General features: G+C 37.4%; 1 protein-coding gene across 1 annotated transcript in view; it reads right to left on the bottom strand.

Annotated features, from left to right (window-relative positions):
• Positions 1–24,656, bottom strand: part of LOC145662981 (pre-mRNA-processing factor 17) — a 58,492-nt gene that overhangs the window by 4,882 nt on the left and 28,954 nt on the right. The window contains exons 7-8 of the mRNA XM_081729076.1: positions 8,648–8,802; positions 2,271–2,404 (exon numbers count right to left, since the gene is read on the bottom strand). Of these exons, the coding sequence (XP_081585202.1) occupies positions 2,271–2,404; positions 8,648–8,802 (289 nt within the window). The remainder of the gene's footprint in view (positions 1–2,270; positions 2,405–8,647; positions 8,803–24,656) is intronic.

Here is a 24,656-nt window from a genome sequence, read left to right as displayed (position 1 = left end):
ATAGTTTTTTTTTTTTTCATTAAAAGGTACGTCGTTCGTTGCCACACTGGTGTAGCTGTCATTTTATATTCCGATTAACTAAATTATTCATTTAAGTATTGTATATGAAAGTGTGAACCGTTGAGTAGCAGATTATATCTATTGATGTTTGATTTTCAATAACAGTGATGCACATACTATTTGCAACACGTCAATGTTATTAGTAATGATATAGACACAGACTTTTGATCAAACAATTGAAGAAGTAGAGGAAAATTATAAGAAATGAAATAAAATATTTCAGCTAAACGTCCCACGATTATGCCCAATAAGCTAAGGGAGACGGATGATTAAGGCAAGTAAATGATTATAGAAGAATTGGTGGGAATGGGAATGTGAGAGGAAACGAAAGTACTCCGAGAAAACTCAAGGACACAATTGTCCACCACAAACTTACTTGGCCGGGGATCGAACAAGCGACCCTACACACCAGAGGATTTACCACTGAGTCACCGAGCCTCCGGGAAGGTAGAAGAAAACAGAAGAAACTATAGATAGGGTGAAAACGGGTACATGCGTAGTTCTAATGTAAGATCTGATGAAGTTGTGCGGGACGGGCACAAACATAAGTGTCGTAGATAAATATGATCTAGGCGAAAGAAATGGAACAGAACAGGGCCTGGTCAATTCGTGTAGAGAGTTAACTAGTAATTGGGAAACTTGACTCAACCAGAACAAAAATAGAAATTCTTAGCAGGTGATGAAGATATTAAATAAGCTGTGGTTAAGTGAAGACTTCGGGATAGTTTAAATAATGAAAACATTCGCCTTAGAGCCCACCTTTTTTCTAAACACAACCTTCTTCTGGCCGAAGTAAATATCCACCTGAAATATGTGCTATTAAATCTGTATTGAACTTTGAATGCATCAGGCTGCAGAAGTAATACGAGGCTGCGAACAGAAAACGGCAAAGAAACCAAAAGGTTACAGAATAGATGTAGCGTAAGTATGTACTACAAAGAAAAGTGAAAGTACAATTTTGCTTTATTGTCTCAGATTACTGTTGAATACCGTTACAGCTAATTTAACAGAACAGGAACAAAATTCGTTATGCATGGTTCCCAAACATATTTTCCTTTCAATGGTATTCTTTTCTGAAGATCTTCTCTTGATAAATACTTATTTTAAGGAATTTTGAAACTAGGCGTGTACCAAAAACACGATTTAAAAAGTAACTATAATCACAATAAGGTTATAATTTAAATCCACGTTTTGAAGTGGGTTTTATTATGTTTTTTCTTATGTGGGCTTTATTCTCCACCAAAAAGAACAGAACTGGGTATTTTGCGCTGGGAAAATTACAACAACCCTGTTTTAAATCAAAAATAAATCATAACAATGTAGATAACCTTCGATACGCGTTTACTTCGATAACTATCTACCACTAACCGTAAAATAATTTGGTTTACGTACTTATTTACTTGAAAATATGACCTAACGATCTCCTGAGTCATAGTGAACTCTTTTTAAACCACTAGCAATATTACATTGTTGATAATCTTGATTGCCGTATACTTTCCCAACAATCTGGCAGAACGCACCACAACAATATTTCGTAAATCCAATAAAAGATAAATAAATACAATAAATAAAAAGACAACTAATCATAAAAACAAAACAAAAATCAAGCTAATTTATCAACCAAATGAAAGTAAACAACTAACCAACAAAACCCAGACCAATCAACAAACCAAACTAAATCAAACAAACAAACGAACCAAAGGAATCAACCAAATCAAAGAATTTTGATTTGGTAACTAAAAGATCAGTTTTCTGATATAAAGTTATGTACAGCATGCATCCATGAAGAACTCATATTATATATTTAAAAATAAACTTGACCACCTCTTTAGTCAAGTGTTTTTTAAATACTGATGGTGATATTCTATCTCATCTAACTGAAATAACTACATATCATAAATCGTTAAAGCAACGCTTAAATCTGCTGCAAAACTAATAAATAAATAAATAATAAAAATATTATACAAACTAACCAACCAAACCACCTATCACTACAACTACTATACATGTAAATAACGTTCTAATTTATTTTAAAATTTACAGTTAAATTTCACTTCTTGTTACCAGGTAGAATAACTACGAAATGATAATGAAAATGTACAGAAAATGAGCATCTGTAGCATCCAGAATGTATTACTTCAGCGTCACAATCCATTAATATTTTCTTTTAAAAAAATACTGTAACTATAATAAAATGTACGAATATATACCATTCCCACACTCGAAGACTTTTATCGTCAGAAGTGGTCACGAATCTTCGATTTTCGTCTACGAAAGTAATCGTATTAACAGCTCCAAGATGTCGATCATACTCTTGCACTATCTCACCAGAACGAACATCCCACTGAAAAATTGAAAAATATATTCAAAATCAGTACATATTCATAGAAATAGTTAAAAGATTTTAATCGCATGTAAAGGGCTTAGAGATACTACCATTAGTCTCATGTTTACTTACAATTGCTGAATAATCTTTGACTTCCTTCCTCTTACCCCAAGTATTTGTCACGGAGATAAAAATGGGAGTAAAACAGCAAAAATATAAAAAGGAAGGGACTCATTGAGAAAGAGGAGCGTAAAATGTGATTTCGGCAATCAACCCTGTTGCTATAGATAGCCACACACTAATTTAAGAACGTAGGCTTCACAAAGATTACACGTTATTTAACTTAATCCGTTTATTTATTTTTACCAGGGTTGGCAAAAACCATAGTTTTTATTGAAAAAAAACCAAAAAACCCGGTTTATTTTGTTTAAAACAGTTTTTTTTTTTTTTTTTTTTTTTAATAATTTGCTCTATGCATTTATATCACATATGGACAGAAAGAAGTTTGTTTCGCCTTGGCGTTATTATGCAACAATCGGGTATGTTGGAAAGGGCCACATAACCTTAAAGCGGAATCGAAACCGCTTCTCGCCTTACATCCGAGATAAATTGTCCTCTATTTGAACTCGAAACCGGGACTAATTGGGCACAAATGCGATACGTCTGCCGACTCATGAAGGACTCATGATAAAAATACGTTGTACTGATCTTAACATACTTGTTAATATAATTGTCAAGAGTCATTTCAGAAGGACAAGAAGATAAACAGTTGCACAACTGAAACCATTATAAAGAATCACATATGGACAATTTCAAAATACTGTAATAGTCCACGTTTGTTCACAACGACTTTTATTAGTCCAAGTTAAAGAACTACAACGACTTAATTTGCATATCAGTAAGAAAAGTGAATAAAGATACGAATTATTTGAGTCCACTTTGGCTCTGATCCATTCATACATAAATACTACCAAAGATACTTTTGATTTCAATAAATGCCTCTCGTAGGGTTTGTATGACCCCCCTCCAAAAAAAAAAGCACGGTATTTCGATGTATTTTATCGATAGTAAACATTATTAAAACGAAACAATATTTAGATTTTTTCTTTGATTGCAATTGCATAATAATAATAAACTATAAAAAAATTACAGAAGAAACATTTCATAAACTTATATTTAAAAAAGCAGACGCTGCTATAGTAGTATAATCTCTTTAAGTAATAAATGGGGGATTAGGTCTGAATAAGTACGAATAATATGCGGGAATGAAACGTGATAACCCACAAATGTGTGTTCATGAAGATTTTACGAAAACTTACACCTTTACGAGCATTTTTCGGTCTTTGGTTTAAACCAGTTTTATATATATATATATTTGGTCTAGGAATTAATTCGTGCGGGTGGACAAGAGATGGCGCAACGAACGGAGCGTCCCACAGTTCCGTGTATCCACACATGTGTTGCAAACCCCTGTCATCGCGTATCGTTCGTAGTATAGGGCAGTGGATTAAAGCGTCAACAACACCAGTTTGTAGTTAAGTGAACATGGCGCAATTTGTGCCTGATAAAGTGTTTTTGCGGGGTGTCATGCTGCATTACTTTAACATGCAGAAAAGTGCGACTGAAAGTCATCGTATTTTGGTGGAAGTGTATGGTGACCATGCTCTAGCTGAGCGAACGTGTCAGAAGTGGTTTGCACGGTTTAGAAGTGGTGATTTCGGCTTGGCAGACCAAGAGCGAGCTGGACAGCCAAAAAAATTTCAAGACGAAGAATTCACAGCATTGCTCGAGCAGGATTCGTGTCAAACGCAGGAACAACTTGCAGCAGCATTAGGCGTTGATCAAACAACAGTCTCCAAACGCTTGAAAGCCATGGGAATGATTCAAAAGATGTCACATTGGGTTCCACATGAATTGAAAGACAGAGACGTTGAAAGACGAAAAACCATTTGCGAATTGCTGCTTCAACGACAGAGCAGAAAGGGGTTTCTGCATCGAATTATTACGGGTGATGAGAAGTGGATCCATTACGAGAACCCTAAACGAAAAAAGGCCTGGGTGAAACCAGGTGAACCAGGTCCATCACAACCAAAACGAGATATTCACTGTGCAAAGGTTATGCTGTGCATATGGTGGGATATGAAAGGTGTGGTGTACTATGAGCTGCTGCAACCGGGTGAAACTATGAATGGAGAACGTTATCGACGACAATTAATGCGTTTGAAGCAAGCTCTGGCCAGAACACGACCAGAATGGGAGAACAGACATGATAAACTTATTGTTCAACATGATAACGCTCGCTCACATGTCGCAAAACCGGTCAAAACCTATTTAGAAAATGTCGGATGGGAAGTTTTACCCCACCCGCCGTATTCACCAGACGTTGCTCCTTCGGACTACTACTTGTTCGATTGCATGAACAACGATTTGATTGGACAGCGGTTTACTTCTTCAGAAGATATCGAAACATGGGTCTCTGACTGGATCGCTTCCAAGGATGAGGACTTCTTTCGCCACGGAATCCGTAGATTGCCTGACAGATGGGCGAAAGTGGTGGCTAGCGATGGACAATATTTTTCTTAAGGTATTTATGTATTTTGTGTTTGTACTACAGCTTCAATATGTGCGTACCAACCGCACGAATTAATTCCTAGACCAAATATATATATATATATATATATATATATATATATATATATATATATATATATATATATATATATATATATATATATATATATATATTATTTTTTTTCTTTTTTTGAAAAAACCAGCTAGTTTAAACCAGCCAACCCTGATTTTTACTTTACTTTAAAGTGACGATAGGAGAGAAGAAAGTAAATGGTGATTGTGAGGTTATGAGGACACCGTAGTCTAGTGGTTAGAGTGGATTCATGTCCGCATGGTCCCGGGTTCGATTCCCGGCCGATGCTTCCACTCAGCGTCGTGAGGCAAACTGGGAAGTCACGTGAATAAAAGACGTGACGGCCACTAGCTCTAAAAAACTCTTGATACACCGGTTAGCGATAGAGCGACGCGGCGCGCTGGACATACGCTCGTCAGTAGATTGGACGTAGTTCCACCAATCACTAACAGATGGCGTGGAACGGCTCAGACACACAAATCGGGCCGTTACGCCGTTTTTTTTTTTTTAATTTATTTTTATTATGAAGTATGGTGATTGAATTTAAGATTTCAACGGATTTGCGTTCTATGGCCTCTATATACCGACAAAATAATAATAATTCTAAGCTTGTCCATCTCTTCATGCTGATGTACACTCGTCTAGAGGCCATTCCGCTCAACGTATCTGGATTAAATTTTTTTTATGAGATTCTAAAGAGAAATTTCTCGAATCTTCTTCTTACTCTCGAAAATAGTTTATTGAAGGGTGAAAAAAAAAGTGATTTCCTCGAAAATGGCTCTTACGATTTTCTTAAAAACGACTTAAGCAATTCTGTTCGTATATCACAAATAAACGTTCCATTAACAAATTTACAATACAGTAAATTTATTTTTATTCAAAAAATCACAAGCGGTAGTTTACTCTTGTCAATTTGTTTTTCTAGGACGATTTTCTCAAAAACGACTTAAGCAATTCTGTTCATATGTCACAAATAAATGTTCCATTAACGAATTTACAATACAGTAAATTTATTTTTATTAAAAAAATCACAAGCGGTGGTTTACCAGGGTGTCTACTAAAATTCCAAAATGAAATTTCGTGACTTTTTCGTGACCTTTCCTTCACCAAATCATAGAATTTCCTAACATTTTCAAGAGCAAATTTGGGTGCAAATTAGGCCGAATTTTCATCCATGCGATAGAAACGTACTTTGCTTGCGATTTGGTAGCGTCTAAAGCCGACCATAGACATTTCTGGGGTGAATTTTGACGTTTTATAGAACGAAATTTTCCAATCTGTATTTACATTTGTACAATTAAAAAAAAATCGTGACCCAAAAGCTAAATTTCGTGACTTTTTCGTTATTTTCATGACCGTTTTCTGGTTTCGTGACTTTTTCGTGACATTCGTGACCGATAGACACCCTGTTTACTCTTGGCAATTTGTTTTTCTAGAACGATTTTCTCAAAAACGACACCCGCAATTTTGTTCACATTTCATTTCATAAATAACCATGAGTTTATTAACAAACTTACACTAACGTATAGATCGTTTTTCATTAAATATCCCGAACGCCTACTTTATTCTCGGGGTGAGTTTTCTTCGTTGCAAACTTACCTATTATAATATTGGTTACATTACGTAAATAAATGTTTCCGTAATAATGACAGCATGATACGATTCAACTTAAGTAACAGCAAGAAAGTTCAGTACGATGGCACGTGCTCTAAATTAACTATTGGTGATCACCTCAACACACTAGTTCAACACATGGAGGTAATATTTATATATAAATAAAACATTCTTAGACGCAACTATTTACAATTTCAAATATTTCTTCTCCCTTTCTCTCCTTTCTTTTAGTAACCCACAGATAAAATGCTTCAACTTGTATCTTTTAGGCATAACCTGAAAAACTGTGTTACCTTACAATTTAATGTCCGTGAGGTTTATCTTTTTAAATAAAGCTGTTTATAAGTATTATCCCAGTTCTTGTCGAGGTTGCCATCATCCAAATTTAACGCTGGATATTTTACACTTATGTAATATGAGTCGAACTCATCTTTTTCTACTAGTGATGATTTTCATAACCAGTCTGATCTTAAAGTTGTGTTTGGAGTGTTTTGATAAGCAAGAAACCGCAGAATTTTGATCTTTTGCGTCTTCCTCGTTCTGTTATTCTTGTTCCTGTGCTTCTTTTAGCCAGGCTGGTGTTTTGATATCAACTATAAAAATATTAATGTACCTACACTCATGTTCTTCTTATGTAACTAACTTAGTTTCGAATCTTCAGGCTTCCTTTCGAGGAATAAACTTAAAACCACATTAAAAGGGAGTCCATCTTACGCGTAAGTATTTTGAAAAAAGGCAATATATGTATTCGGCGTAGGCATTTACAAAACACGGCAATACATACGGAAACATAGTCTTCCTGGTTCTTCTATATACTGCTAACATATCGATCTAAATACAGGACTGATTGTAAATACTCATCGCAAGGCTTACTTAAAGGAATTTGTACGAATACCATACAAGAAAATTTATTCTGTAAAATGTTTGTTAAATTGGTAGTTGAGTTGCACTGATTTGACTTTAATGTTCCTTTCAGCACAAGAACTATATGACACAGGACGCTATTTAAAGGAAGGGGGCGTCCGAACCATTATTCGGGATTGTATCCCAGGCAGGCACAGAGAATGGAGGCCGGGATTAGCCACTCGGCAAACGAGGCGGTGTTTACGTTGCTAGTGTAAAAGGTAAAAAAGAATATAGTAAAATACAGAGTATTATTACAGGATTTCCACTTATTTGGTGAGCACAAATTGTCTGACTTTTCCACCTTTTTCGAAGTCACGATTTACAAATTTCTATATGTATATGTACTGTAAAACAAGCAAGTACATTTTTCCCGACAATGCGGATTCATCATCTACAACGCATGTAAACATATAAAGTGTGTGTATGTGTAGGCAGAGAAGTTCTACAAATCAAACTAATTTATTTTATAAAATATTCCCTACGAAATAGCCAAGTGAGGAAAAAGAGGATTGGGTTCTGATAAGCAAAAATCCATACTTAAAATTCCCTGTCTTTTCAGGTTTTCATGAAATTCCCTGACTTTACGAGTAAATTGAATTCTCTGACTCTTCCAGATTTTCTACGTCGGTGAGAACCCTGCATTATAAAAATAAGAATGTGAATCCTCTTAAGCTTCTAACGAATAATGTGAAGCACAATGTTCGAGTATAGGATCCACTAGTATCAAATGATGACTGCCATTCAGAGTGTAAGACTTGTAATACTTGACGAATGCATCATAACACTAAGGTGCAATTACCGAGGTAAAAAGTAGTCCTTGAAGATATTGTAAATGCGCTAGATCATTTAATACTTCAGGGTAAAACTCTGTATCAAGCAAAAATGAAACGTGCGAACCATCAGTTACACTAACATATTAGATTTTTTTTTTTTTGTTGTTGAAAACTAATTTCAACCTTAATATGCTTGAAGATTAAATATAAAATGATCAATGAAGATACTATAATAATAATAATAATAATAATAATAATAATAATAATAATAATAATAATAATAATAATAATAATAATAATAATAATAATAATAAATATACTTACACAGATGATTTTCTTATCTGAAGTACCAGCCACAAATAAGTGCTGCTTATCATCATCCGGATTGAATTTGGCACAATATGGTATTTTTCTGCTTGTGAATCGTGATACACATTCACCAGTTTCAGTATCCCACAATTTGATATACCTATCGTATCCTAAAAAAAAAGACAATATATGAGAATGTACTTGAGAACTGAACTAAGTACGCTTACTATTTATCTAATTAAATGTTAAACATAACAATAGGAGTTATGATTTAAAAAAAAAAAGGTTCTTTTGAAATTCTCTACAGTATTTACTTTATCTATTTTCAGTTGACTTTTTCAACGAAGGTGGATGAGGAGAGGGAGTCATTAAGAACAAGGAAATAGTGATAAAATATAAAGCAAATAGTGAAGCTTAAGTAGCAGTGCATAAATTGTGTTTCTTTAGAAACGAAAATGAGAAAGAGTTGCTAGGATTGGCAGCTTGTTCACTGTCATCTGGATATTTTATTCTATTTGAAGAATGTTTATCATTTTATTAATAAATGTTTCAAACATCTATCTCTCTATTACCGTTTTTCATTTATGGAGGACCTTGACTTATTGATGTTACGATTGGATGGATATATTTGGTTGATTCGATAGTTCGTACCATTTGGAGCCCTTGTTTGAGGGTAGAACTAATGAGGTACCCACGAACTCAGTTTTTCAACCTTTCCCATACGTTGAAGGTGTTGCATAACAGTTGCCTGTCCACTGTCCATTCCCGAGTGCTTTGACTTGGATCACAGTGTATAAGTCATTCAAACAATTCTCATCGAAGTGGGACAGCCGACCAGAACATGCGTTATTGCTCAGGTTAAAATTTCTACTTCGGGAATAGTCACACCATTTTCGAGCGTCCATAGCAATAGTGTCCTCTCCATACACCGCACAGATTTGTCTGGATATCTGCAGCACTAGAATTTTTATTGAACTCGCATAGAACAACATGTCGGAAATGACATTTTTTTTACAGACGTTGAAAAACAAAAACTGATTAGCCCCAGCAAAACCGCAAATGGTGCTACACATTACTGATAGTAACATGACTACAAAGCAATATATCACTGATGCTTGGCAAACAGTTTCTGAAAATGAACGGTACTAATTAATGAATCAACCTAGTAAGTGTTTGGAGAGGTAAAGAAATGAAATGAAATTTTCAGTTTTACGTCCCACGGTTATGCCGGTTAGGCTAAAGGAGACGGTGATAATGAGTAATGAAGAAAGTGGGAGGAAACGGGAGAACCCCGAGAAAACGCACGCACACAGTGTTTGTCCACCACAATGGAGAGGTAAAGAGTGGCACCATTGTTGTTCGGGTCATATAGGTTTTCTGTATTTCTAGTACATATATTGCCGTACGTTTTGTCATGCAAAATGTATGATTCATCGAATTTGAAAAATGAAATGAAATCTTTGAGTTTTACGTCTCACGGTTATGTCGGTTAGGCTAAAGGAGACGGTGATGATGAGTAATGAATGAAATGGTGGAATGAAGAAAGTAGGAGGAAACGGGAGAACCCCGAGAAAACCCACGCACACTGTGTTTGTCCACCACAAAGCTCACTTGGCGGGAGCTGGGATGGAACCCAGGACCCCAAGCACCAGAGGTAAATGCTCTACCACTAAGCCACTGCGGCTCCTTCATCGAATTGAAATATGACCTCATGAACACGCGAAGTAATGTTGGTATAGACGTGAAAAATATTTTTAATATTCAAAATTATTATTATTATTATTATTATTATTATTATTATTATTATTATTATTATTATTATTATTATTATTATTATTATTATTATTATTATTATTAAGTATTCTGTCTTTCGGTAGGTCCCAGGACTAACGAAGGTTTTTTTTCCTGATTTTAATTTTGTGCCTGGAAATGTTTCTTTCACGTTTCTCGATCTTCAGCTTCCTCTTTCAACTCCCAATATTTTCTTCTATTTTTCAAATCATTGATCAGTTGTGTTCTTCTTCCTATTCCTTGCTTTCCTTCCATCTTTCCTTCTATGGCGGTATGAAGAAGACAGTATTTTCGCATGATGTGTCCAATCCAATTGACCTTCCTAAGAAGGATGTGGTTAGAAGCGTCCTCTTCTCTCCTATCCGTTTTAAAGCATCTTCGTTTGTTGCTCTCTCTCTCTCTCTCTCTCTCTGTCCATTTTATCTTCTTCATCTTCCTCTAACACCACATTTCGAAGCTCTCTAAATATTTCTTCTCTAACTTTTGTAGTGTCCAAGTATCTGAAAGATACAATCTAATACTCCATATATAGCACCCGACCAACTTCTTCCTTAGCCCAGTATTAAACCTGCTAGTTAGAAGTGATCTTTTCTTGTTGAATGCTTCTTTGGCTATGGCAATTCTTGATCTGATCTCTTTGGTGCAATAAGCATCTTCTGTCAAAATACTTTGTCAGAGATTTAAAATGATCGACCTCTTTGTGGCTAGAAGCTTCTATTCTGACCTGTAAGGGCGCGTTTCTATGGGATATTCTCATGTCTTTCGATTTTTCGATGTTGATTTCCATTCCGCATAGTTTTCAAGTGTAAACTATTTTGTCAATCATCTCCTGTAGTCCTTCTTCGGTTCTAGCTATAATAACCGTATCATTTGCATATCTAATGTTGTTAATGATCTGCCCTCCAATCTTGAAATCTCCAATTCCTATTAATGCTTCCTTCATTAAACATTCACTGTAAACGCAAATACCAAGTAAATTTCAATTTTTCACCTTTCAGTACAGAAATCTTGAAATTGACAACTATATTTACCAACAACTGTCATACTTCTAACAGAAAGAACACAAACTGAAAAACAATCCTGATAAGTCATATCTTTAAAATCTGTTACTTCGTGAATCTTAAAATCAAACTTCCAGTTGAATTTTAGCCAGGACTTGGTACAGTCAACAGCTGAATCAGTCAACAATGCAAACAGGAATCATTTAAAATTTTGTTCAATTATACTTTTATTTAGGTTCAATTATACTTTTATTAAAAATTTCTTAAACGTCTTCTGAATTAACTTTAGCAATTCCTTGTGTTATTATTATTATGATGTTCATATTTCACATTTTGCAAAGTAAGCGAAAATTAAAATTTATTTTTGTTTTAAAAACTAGCACAGCTTTAACTATGCACATGTAAGAGTGATACTGCACTCTCGAAAGCATTCTAACTAACACACTGAATTTTGAGAAAAGAAATTACGGTAGCTTGCCCAGTCAGAAAAGTTCTGAAACATGCCTTACTTTCTCTGACGGATATAAAGTTCACATACTGTTTCATCATCAGCCAAAAATAAACTAATATTTAAAGTTAGATTTAGTCCGCTCGTTGCGAACAAGGCAAGAACAAAGCACATTCTCGCAAGCAAACAGCATTATTTAAGAAGGTAAAACGTACTGAAACTGGAGCAATCGCATTATTTGATACTCTACTTTCTTTGTAGCAAAATTTTCATTCGATGCTAGACAAAATTTCCTAGAGCAGCAGACAATTTAGCTGTGAAAGTTTGTTTTTTATAGCTCTTCCTCCTTTAAGGCAAACAGTGGAACTACAAAAAGCCCAAAATACAATATTTGTACTATAAGCAAAATTTAAATCAAAGTAGAAATCAGTCAATATATGCGTTAAAGATTATATACAAATAATGGAATGACTTAGTACATACCATTTTATATAACCGCAAAAAATCAGTACTACCAGTATTTAAATGCTCTTTTTACGAGTAGTTAAGGCGCGAACTCCAGTCTAAATCGCCAAATATGAAGTGTTAAAAGTGTATCAAACATTATGTTGCTATTCACTGAACAATAATCATAAACTTTTTATTGTTAAGAAAAGTCAACAATGACAGTATTTGATAATATTCAATGTATTACCTTATAAAATCTCTGTATGTGGCAAAAGCAGATGCATATAACTACAGTTAAGGAATCATAAGGTTCATTGTCGCAGAAACAAAATTTCTCCACTGGATTCTATCCTGAGTCGAGTCCATCCACTGTGTATTGATATCACCGAACTCCCTGAGTCTTGCTTCCCAATTTCCTTTTATCAATCCTGAAAGTTTTTTTTTCTCTATGTTTTGACACTAACATTCCATGCATTCTCTACTTATTATTACTGGTGCGACATGATACGTCTCGACTTTATTAGTCGAGTCAAAATACGGTTTGACCTGGGCAAAATTGCAACCTTTAGTTTTACACCTGTATTTTGTTTAGGTGCCTCACCTGATGAAAATACCCAAAATCCGACAAAATCGGACCACGGGAACAGCCCCCAAAACGGTTTTCAAAATGGCGGACCATGATTTTTCGAAAAAATCGTAGATCTTTACGTTGGCGGCTCTAGTAGCCCTCTTAATTGACACAGAGACATGAATGATACCTCGTTGGAACGCTCATAGATCACACATTCCAACGAAGTGACTTTTTACCCATCATGCCCAACCCGTAGAAGAAGAAGAAAGTCGATTTTTGTTTCTTTAATTGATATTTCTTGGACCCTGGCAACACTGTACGTCGTCATACGCCGGCAGAAATATTCCTACGCGTAGACCAGACATTGGTAACAATAATATAAAAAAATGAAGGACGTAGGTTCAACAGTAAAGGAGATAAAAATTCGGAACCGCGGACCAAGGAGGGTCACTCTGTATATTTTTTTACTGTGGTCTAACTTCTGTTTCTTAGATCTAGCATCCTCCCTAACTGTCACAGAGACATGAAACATACCGCGTTGGAAAGCTTATGGAACCCCCTTGCCAACGACGTATCATTTGTGCTCCCTGTGCCCAACCTGTAGAAAAAGAAGAAGAAACCTTTAAAAAATTGGGAAAATCTACACTTTTACATTTCTTGGGCTCTGGCAACCCTGATAATCGTTCTACGCATGAAAAAAATCATGTTTCTTTCTTTAAATCAAAGGTTGCTTTAATAGAAGTACTATACGTAAAACAAAAATATTCTTAAGCAAAAGAATGGGAATAACGAAAGACTTTGGGAGGCAAATTACACATCTACATCATCATTGTCTACGCTAACACTGTCCTCACCATATTCATTTAAACAGTTAAAACATTCAGTTTCTTGGCATACAACACAAGCAATAGCAAATAGAAGGTCATACCATAATACAGTGTACAAGACAATTCGTTTTATAGAAACATAACACCTATATATAAAGCAAAAGAATGGGAAGACAAAAGACTTTGGGAGGCAAATAACACATCTGCATCGTCATCGCCTACGCTAACACTGTCCTCACCATATTCATTTAAACAGTTAAAACATTCAGTTTCTTGGCACACACCACAAGCAATAGTATATGGAAGGGCATGCTTTCTGCAAGTACAATACGTTCTTGCACACCCGGTAGTGCAGTTCCAATGAACAATGGTGAGCAAATTTCATACCCATCTAACACGATGGTTGATGTGCCATATTTACGAACCGTATACTCAGCAAATGATGCAGCGATATTGTCGTACGAACTGCCTTTACACCATGGTAGTCTATGTAACAGAGATCCTCCGTCTAAGACATACAGAATATTGTCTGTCTCCGTTTCCTCAAACTGTGCTGCTTGCTGAACTCTAGTATCGCATGGGCCAGTGGGGCTTTGTCTGCCTTACGCATCATGCTGGGTGACTCAAAGCTGGTGGGTAGGCACATAATTCATGCGCTAAGGTCTCCTCTAAAGATGTGCTGCCTGCATTAGCGACAACTAACAGTCTTTGAAACAAAAGATTCGAATCGACGGAGATATCGCTGATGATTTTAACACTACTCGGGGATGCTAGAGTTGTGACGCCAGTGGCAATGTTTCTCAACGATTTGTCTCCGTCACATGGTGAAATGGACTGCAGTCCTGCAAGAATGCGACGTGTGTCACTGATATCACGTAACATTCTTGACGTTTCGGCTTCTTTATGTTGTTCGCTAGTGACATATGCTGTATGAGTAAGAGTTTGCATCGCCAGACTGTACTCGGAGCATGCTGGCATTGAGAGCACCCCAAAGATCGTTACATCTCCGACATTCCACTCCCATGGGTTAGACCTCCAGTGGATTTTAGCGATCTCATCAGAACCTGCTCTACGACTAGATCAGAGGACAACCCAGCCCAATAATGGTTGCTTCTTCTAATAACTCCGAACCCATTTTGAAAGCTTTCGTGAACTGTTGGATTAACCGATGGCAGCGTTAACATTGTTTGCAGGTACAAGCACGTCGACTTCAAATAATTGAAGTGTCCTGCTGCAGTGAATATGGGAATGCACTCTGCTATAGCATCAAGGTGATCCTCTCAGCTTCCTGTTCGGTCCGCTGCCACAAATTTCCTTGCTGTAGTCAACATGCGCTGGTATGCAAGCCACAACTGATTTGTTTTTGAAGTGTTAATAAGTTCTGACTTTCGTGCTTCTATTTTTTCTCGGGCTTCTTGAAGAAGAGGTGAAGAACTAGCTCCAGTTACAGTAATCTCACCCGACATCAGACTCTGGTAGAGAGAGTAAGCAACGTTGATAGTTCTGTGTGTTCCGTTATCGGTCTCCAGAAAAACATTCCCCACAAGCAATGCAATGCGAGGTAAACCATCATGTGCGCACGGAAGGCTCTTGCTACGGACTTGCCACTTAACATATGTACAACCGAATTTTCTCCATAAACCTCATGCAAGATTTCACGTAAGCCTGAACCATCCATCAGGGAAACATTTGCTCCTAGAAGGTTCATCAGAGTATGAAATGAGCCCAACAGGAGAACCGTGTCCTTATTACTGGTGTTATGTACTCTGTTATGCAGAATACGTGAAGCTTTCCAAAACAGTGGTTGGTCTAAGGTGATGATTGGTGTGACTTTATATTTTCTCGCAAGATTATTCAGGTACACTAAAGTGGAATAGATTCATGACATATCAGATGGATGGAGGTCAATAATCGGTAAGCAGAGAACAGTGGATTTCCCTGAATGATGAAGAGATGGATCTGCGTGAATGGCCTGCATCGTTCACGACCAGTTTGGTGTGCGTGACGGAAAGTGCCAGGAAAGTTTTCACAAAATATCCAGGGAGCTTTCGTTCGGTGATGGTGCTGTTACCAGTTCACAGTTGACCTTTTCAAGAATAGCCCTGGCTTCAGTATATGCGTGAATGGGAACACTGGCAAGGGACTTCACATCAGCATCAGAGACGGGCTTCCGAAGAATGATTAGACTGGTAGTAGTGGATGGAACAATGGCCGCCAACATTTCCATACCATGGAATGTGCCTAAACCACTCAGCGTTTGGAGACTATGGTCTACATTATCCGCTGCAAAGAGGAGAGTCTGGTCTGCTGACATTTCGATCACACGATTACCAAATGTACTTGCAGCACAGCGTTCAAACCGCTGCACTTCCGCGTATGAAGAGCAAAATCCCAGGTGATGCAGTGTGTCAATCAGGTGTTTCGATCGATAGTGGTGGTGCAGCTACACAGCAACACCTAACTGCAGAGGAGCTAACGTATCTCTTGGCCTGGCTGCTTGCATCAAACACTGGCCAATCGATGCTATTTTGGTTTCATTGTCCTTTCCGGCAAAAAGGCTAGGTGGAATGTACTGAAGGAATTCCTGAATGGTCAAGTCGCTGGGTGAAGGATATGTATCACTTCCAGTTTGTAGTTTGGATTTTACGTCGCTTTTGATCAGTCGAGCTACGGTTTCTATTATTCTATTTTTTACTTTTCTTCATCATACTCTCGTGGTGAATCACGATATGCCCGTAGAATGTGATTAGCAGTTTCTCGAAGTGTAATGAAGTCGTTTTTTCAACTGTCACTAGAAATTATAATTTTTTCACCGAAGTACTTCATTAGTTGACGCTTCATGTGCAGTCTGTCATATGCAATGTGATCAGTCCCTTCAAGAAATGTGCCCATTTTTGTAACAAGTTCTCCCACAATTAGTTGCTCATCATCGTGCTCTTCCAATTAACTACAGATGCGCTGAAATGCTCGGATTCTCTCATCATATGTAGGTTGGCCAGCCCGGAATTTTTTTTGACGCTGAGTGATTATCGGTGCAGTATTGTTGAGGAATTGCTTTACCTGTTCGAAAGTTGATACTACATGATCTGTGATAGACACAATCTGCATGAAGATCAGATAAGAAGTACTCAATTCGACCTCGGACAGTTTGTGACCCGGTATCGTTCCGTTCATTGCAACACTTTAAAATGCTGTGTGGCAATGCTTGTGTTTTCACTCGCACATTTTCTGATTTCAACATGTGACGGTCATCAAATAAGACAGGCGTTCCGCAAAACAGGCAGTCACTGTCGCTGTTGAAGGACCCATCCGACGAGCGAGTAACTCGTTTCTGAATCGGCGATGACGTTTTTCTTTTTAGGGCAATCGCAATATCTTTTTTTATCAATGTAACGTTTGCGACAAGAAACATGAACCACCATACTTGTAACGGCAAGAATGTTACTACCGCGAGCCTTACTGGCATTGTTCACTCCTTCAGTTCCCTTTTCTTGAAGTGTGATAAGGTTATCGTCAGGATCTAGGCTTCTGCAGATGATACACAAACGTGTAAGGGAATCAGCCATGGTTCTTCAGTGCCTAGGTTCATGCAAGACTATGATATGTAGAAAAGCTTATGGAACCCCATTTCCAACAACGTATCGTTTGTGCCCCCTATACCCAACAATTATCAGCGTTGCCAGAGCCCAAGAAATGTAAAAGTGTAGATTTTCCCAATTTTTTAAAGGTTTCTTCTTCTTCTTTTTCTACAGGTTGGGCACAGGGGGCACAAACGATATGTCGTTGGCAAGGGGGTTTCATAAACTTTCCAACGCGGTATGTTTCATGTCTCTGTGACAATTAGGGAGGATGCTAGATCTAAGAAACAGAAGTGAGACCATAGTAAAAAATATACAGAGTGACCCTCCTTGGTCCGCGGTTCCGAATTTTTATCTCCTTTACTGTTGAACCTACGTCCTTCATTTTTTTGTATTATTGTTACCAATGTCTGGTCTACGCGTAGGAATATTTCTGCCGACGTATGAGGACGTACAGTGTTGCTAGGGTCCAAGAAATATCAATTAAAAAAGAAAAATCGACTTTTCTTCTTCTTCTTCTACGGGTTGGACATGATGGGTAAAAAGTTAATTCGTTGGAATTTGTGGTCTATGAGCGTTCCAACGAGGTATCATTCATGTCTCTGTGTCAATTAAGAGGGCTACTAGAGTCGCCAACGTAAAGGTCTACGATTTTTTCGAAAAACTATGGTCCGCCATTTTGAAACCGTTTTTGGGGGTGTTCCCGTGGTCCGATTTTGTCGGATTTTGAATATGTTATTCAGTAGTAAGTCCTGAATCGAAAACTGTTTAAAAAGCTTGTGTTGCAATTTTGCCCAGGTTGAGGGTAAAATTGCTCTAGATTTCCTGGACTATATTGCAAGGATACCCACATCATAACAGACGCACGTGTCAACTCAACACGTGTTATTATTTATAAACAACATAGCAGACAGCAAGCCAACGCGGAAGGACACCGAGGAACGCCGAAAGCAGACGGACCTCACGAAAGGACCCGAGGAGGACAAATAAAAGGAGGAACACCGAGGGACCCAGCATCAGTCGTCCAACTGATCAAATCACCTACACCACCCTGAGGTCGCACTGGACTAGGGGACACCCATCCTTCCCGAGGTCGCACTGGACTAGGGATCCTTTCAACAACAAAGCCTTGCGAAGCTGCTTTGAGCTGAGGGGGCTATCCTTCCAAACTCACCGAACCGGCAGGTGCCTTGGAGACTGCTTTGAGAGAAGGGGCACCGTGCAAAACACCTATACTCCTCTACTTGGACATTAACGAGGAAACAGCATTATTCTCTTTGTAATCAAAGACGTTTTGTATTTATCAAATTTTATAATAAAATTGGTGAAGGGATAAATCTCGGACCATTATTGACTCTACCAAAAACATTACATGATGATAGGCACCGGAGTTTTGTACGGGACGCTCTTTTTATTAACTTTTTTAACAGGCACAAGGTCAGTATCAGAATCTATTTTATCTAGGTTTTACTATCAAAATTCTAAATTTAATTATCAAATATTTCTCTCTTCCTTTCCTTAAGTGCGATTTATGCCGGAAACTAGATCGGGTAAACAGACATATAGATCAGGAGAGAATAACACAAATATGACAGAGGGTGCATCCAATTTATCCTTTAATATGCCACATTTAACGAAGTATGCGGGACACGTGCACGAGGACCCGGACAGGTTTTTTATGCTATTCGACCATATGGCAGCAATGCAGGCATGGTCACCGGCTAAGAAGAAGGAAATTCTACCAATATATTTACAAGACACGGCACTAGATCTCGTATTACAGCTTAAAAATCAAAATCAATTTGACACAATGACATATGACAATCTAAAATCTAAGTTAGTAGCTTTATGTAGACCAAAGGTCCCATCATACAAAGCAGAGCAGGAATTATTCGAGGTACAGCAAGGAATGGACGAGCCAATAGACTCGTACTTTTTACGTAAACTTCGAGCAATTAGGCAGTTATTACCGGAAGCGACTGAAGAACAAAAGATTCACCATTTATCTTTGGGTTTGCAGAGGGATTTCCTTAATAAGATAGCATTAGAAAGGTTTGCAACGGTAGAAGCGCTACAGAATAAATTAAACACACTGGAAGCAGCTAATGACCTTTTAAGGAAAAGAGAACACGCAGAGCTATCACAAAAATTACATATGTTATACGGCCAGAATAATATACCTAACCTGCATAATACATCCTATGGCCTATCAACCGAGCCAAAGTCAATATATCATGGACAACAGTTATACCATCATACCTATCCTGTGCAGATGCAACCTGTTACACAACCAATGAACAGCTATATACCTGGATATCAACAACAAAATAATATTTCCATGGCAATTCCTCAACCCAACCCTCAAGAAATTCAAACCTCAAGCCAGGAACCTAAGACCGTTCCCCACCAAGAGCAAAATCCTCCACAAAGTGACCTCTCTACCTTGGCCAATAAAATGGCAGAATTGTCGCTGGTGATAGCCCAGACGAATTATAGAAGCCATCCGAGGAATAGGAAACAGGGAAACAGGAGGAGAAATAACAATAACAACGGGAAGAACAATCAGCAGAATACGGAAGACCAAATTTTGGTGTGCGCAATATGCCGGAAGCGGGGCCATGGGGCATCTAATTGCTACAAGCGTCAAAAAAACGCATAAGGCAGCCCCTTGACAAGGGGGCCGATAGTTACCATCACACGGAACGAGGAGACCCAAAAGAAACCGACACAAATTACGAAATTCCTGTAACAAACGAACAATCAGAACAATTGGCAGAAAGACGGGAAAATATTGCATTAGAGGACGAAAATAACAGGTCGCATTTAACAATTAAAACTAAATTAGGCCTTCAAAATGCGATAATTGATACAGGAAGTACTGTTTCCCTATGGCTCACCCAAATCGTTCCCCCTGGGACAAATATAATTCTATTTCAGACAATAATAAAAGGAATTTCAGGCAACAACATTTATTTGAACCAAATAGCATTAATAAAATTTAAAATAGGACAGACAACATTCACTCATTACTTTAGAATAATTGACAAAACAATGCCAATAATAATAGGAATCGATTTTCTCCAACGTTCGCATTCCACCATAGATTTAAACAAGAACACAATCTCGTTTTTTAAACGACCAAGAAAACCGCAGTTACCAGTTTAAAGTACAGAGAATACATTGTCAGCTTTAACAACTCAGATAATATCGCAGACGGATCACAATTGTTTATATCTGACTAAGCAAATAACTTTGCCTCCAAGATCGCATACATATGTACAAGTAGCAGGAAAGAAAAAAATAGCTGACAGAGAATTCCTATATGTATCATTGCTTCCTGGATTACGCGAGAAATATAATTTAAATGCCCTCGATCAAAAGATAGAAACAAGCAAAATGGTAATGTTAATTTCTAATCCAAATGGCAAGAGTGTAACTATGAAGAGAAACACGCCAGTGGCGGCTCTTGAGGAAGGGCACGAAATTTCTTTTAACGCCCTAGAAGAACCAGATTTCTTTGAAAAGGCATATCAATTCAAAACGAAAGAGGAAACAGAAGAACGTTTAAAATACACAAAAACACTTTTCAATAAAGAGCTCTTTGACGTCAACCCCGACCTGGACAGAAAACAAAAGCAAGCAGTTTATGATTTGTTATTTAAATACAGAGACGTTTTTACATATGCTCCTGATGATATCGGATATTTTAGGGGATATGTTCATAAAATAAGAATTTCTAAGTCTGCCGTATTCCACGACCGCTCCCCACCTATTCCATTACATATTAGAAGTCAAGTTGATAAGCAAATTCAAGACCTTATTAAAGCAAACATAATCAGGCCAACTGACAATAATGAATTCTCTTCTCCACTTCTTGTGCTCAAGAAGCCTAATACGAAGGAATTTCGAATAGTTCTCAACCTGCAAAAGTGTAACACTTATACCAAGTATCTGTCGGTACCATTTCAAGCAACAGAGGACGTTCTAAACTCTATAAAGGGGAAAACTTACATAAGCACTGCCGATCTTTCCAATTCCTACTTCCAAATCTTGTTGCATCCTAAGAGCCGTAAATATATGACTTTTGAGCTCAATCATAATAGAAAGTCATACGAATTTTTGAGATGCACAATGGGGGCCAAAACAAGTTCCCAAAGTCTTAGTGTTGCCACGAGAATGATTTTGGAGGGACTACCAGATAGAATTACAAATTTTGCTGACGATCTTGTTACTAGTTCGTATAATTTTCCACAGCACTTGCAGGATTTGGAGTTATTATTCCAGAAGCTTAGGAAACACGATTTTCGAGCATCACCTAAGAAGACCCATATTGGCTATCAGGAACTTAATGTATTAGGACACCTTGTTAGTGGAGAATCCATTAAAATATCTCCAAAAATAGCTAAAAAGATACGAAATTTCAAGAGACCTACTACAAAGCGGATTCTCAAAAGCTTTATAGGCCTATGCTCATATCTTAGGGCCCACATTAAAGACTTTACGTTAAAAATTGAGCCTTTCCAACAATTAGTAACATCCAAATCTAAATTTAAATGGACAGAGAATCACGATGTTCTCTTTGAACAATTAAAAGAAGACATACTAAACGCTCCATCACTTGCTCACTTTGACGACTCGCTAGAAATTCGCGTCTATAGCGATTGCAGTCAAACTCAAGCAGGAGGACTACTCGCCTGCTATGACCCAAAAACTGACACTGAGAAGGTGGTTGCTTATTGTTCCCGGAGGCTAACGAAAAGTGAAGAGAAAGCAAGCACATGGCAAAAAGAGTTGTACGCTCTTATATACACATTGCGCAAATTTCGCTATTTTCTACTAAATAGAAAATTTAACCTATACGTAGACGCAAAGTGTATCGCGACGATGAATAACCAGCCGGACAAAGTCGGGAAGTACACAAGATATAAGTTATTTCTAGCCGATTATGATTTCGATATACAATATTTGCCTGGATCCAAACACCCAGCAGATATAATCAGTAGGCTAGAACAGGCCCAAGATATTAAGAAAGAAGGCGAAAAAGTAGAAAATGACGAAGAAAAAGGGGAGGACTATTATGCTTTTAAATCAAACAGCCTTCATGTTAATACTATAGAAGCAGGAAATAAGGAGCCTTTACCGAATATCGCAAGAGAGCAGCGCAAAGATGAAAATTACAAGGACATCATATCCGTTTTAGAAGGAAGGGAGCCGGAAAAGATTTCCACAGTCAGATCAGCAAGATTTTTTTGTCTTAAAAACGGCATCTTATATCGAAAACAAAACCACCCCGATTATGGATTACTACATCTTTTATGCATACCGAAGTCCTTAGCTAATTTGTGGTTCACAACCTTCCACCGCCAGGCGACCAATCCGCATTTTGGATTTTCAAAATCATACAAGACCGCTATCAAGAAATTTTATATGCCATATCTGAAAAACTATCTTGCTAATAAGATACGCATGTGTACTGATTGCCAACATCTGAAGAAACTAGCACAGAAGAAACAAGCCGAACTCTTACATCACCCGGTGGGCGAGATAGCAACAACATGGATATATGACGAGTTAGGACCCCTACCAAGCAGAGAAGGAAGAAATAAGTACATACTAGTAGCCACGGAACTAGCCACACGATATGTCATTGCAAAGACAGTAGACGCCATAAACGCGGAAAACATAGAGAAATTTTTGGAACATGAAATTATCCTCAAATTTGGAGCTTTTACAACATTATATTGGGACCGACACCCAGTACATGGAGCAACTCGTTTACAAAATTTGACGCAGAAGTACGATTTCGTCTATAAGTACTCACCCGCATATAACCATGCTTCCATAGGGTTAGTAGAGCAAACTAATAAAATCATACAGAATTGTCTAAAGTTTTTCGTGCAAGAACACCACACGGATTGGGAAAGATGGTTACCGCACGTTATATTTGGTATCAATACGTACGTACAAGGAGGGACCAAATATTCTGCAAGTTTCTTGTTGTTTGGTTATGAACCCAGGACCCCGCCAGAATGTACGCTCGAATCAAGACAACACATACAAATTGACAGAAATAAACTAGCGGCCATCAGGAAGAAAGTACGAGACAACCTGGAACAGGCATATAATAAACAAAAGCAGTTTTACGATAAGCGCCATAGACAGACAACTTATAATCCAGGGGACCTTGTATTGGTATATTATCCCACAAGGAAAATAGGCTTACCCGAACATTTCACAGTTCACTACGACGGCCCGGCACGCATCCTGGAGAAGATTAATTCAAATTTATATCGAGTAGAATTACCATCTAAATTCAAGGACAGAATTCAAGAAATTGCGGTGGACCGTTTAAAACCATTTCACGAAGACCAAACTGAGGGAACAGAAGATTAAGAAGAAAAAGGCACAACTCTAAAAAGAAGAATTTAACAAAATTTCTAGTACTTACCAGGAACAGAAGAGAAACTAGCATCAGAAGGAACGAAAAAAAAAAAAAAAAAAGAGAGAGAGATACACTGACATAAATTCGCACTTCTTCATTTCAACTATAAACTATATCTCATTTTGTTATTTAACTTCATTACAATTTGTGTTTCCGTTCTCGCAAAATGCAAGATCAACATTTTTCTCTCATTTTTTAGTTTCAAAAGTCATTAATCCTTGCAAGGTCGAAATACAATGCTTTCTTGTCTTTAACATCACTTCTTCAATACGAATACATGAATGCTTATTACGTCACTTCTCCGTATACAGGATGTTCATAAAATCAGGCTCTTGACAACATTATACAGAATGACCAGAAACTCACATTTTCTATTTTTCCTTTTTTTCTTTAAAAAAAAAAAGAAGTTACTAAATTCCAAAACCGATTCTTCTCTTTTCATTCGTTCTAGTAATAATTAAATTGTGCCTCGCCTTTCATACGCCCCGCTACAAAACAAAACTTAACCAATTGGCTAAACATACCTTCACCATTAGGAAGACCCAATTCACTGGCGCCTACTACTAATACTACGAAAGAGACTTCACTGATATAGACTACCCATACCGGATGTGACCGATCCTTAATAAACTGATATATTTATTCAACACAGTGATGACACTTCTACCCACTTTGAGGGAAATGATAAACTATTTTTTGATCCTGCTTAGTTGGGAAGGAACTACAGTGTTATTACCATTATGTGTATATTTCACAACAAGTTTTTCATAGTGATATTGGTGTATTATAGTGTTTATAGTGTTTTCTTGTGTATAAACAGTATCCCAAGTGTTTCAGCGTTGGTGCAGTTCCTTTTTACTAATTACAATTTTGTACTTTCTCAAAATAATCTTCCAGATTATTTTTTTCCAGTGTGGGG

The sequence above is a fragment of the Thermobia domestica genome, chromosome 10 (assembly GCF_964235325.1).
Source record: "Thermobia domestica chromosome 10, izTheDome1.hap1.1, whole genome shotgun sequence".
Taxonomy (NCBI): Eukaryota; Metazoa; Arthropoda; class Insecta; order Zygentoma; family Lepismatidae; genus Thermobia; species Thermobia domestica.
This window is presented reverse-complemented; position numbering and strand designations above follow the sequence as displayed.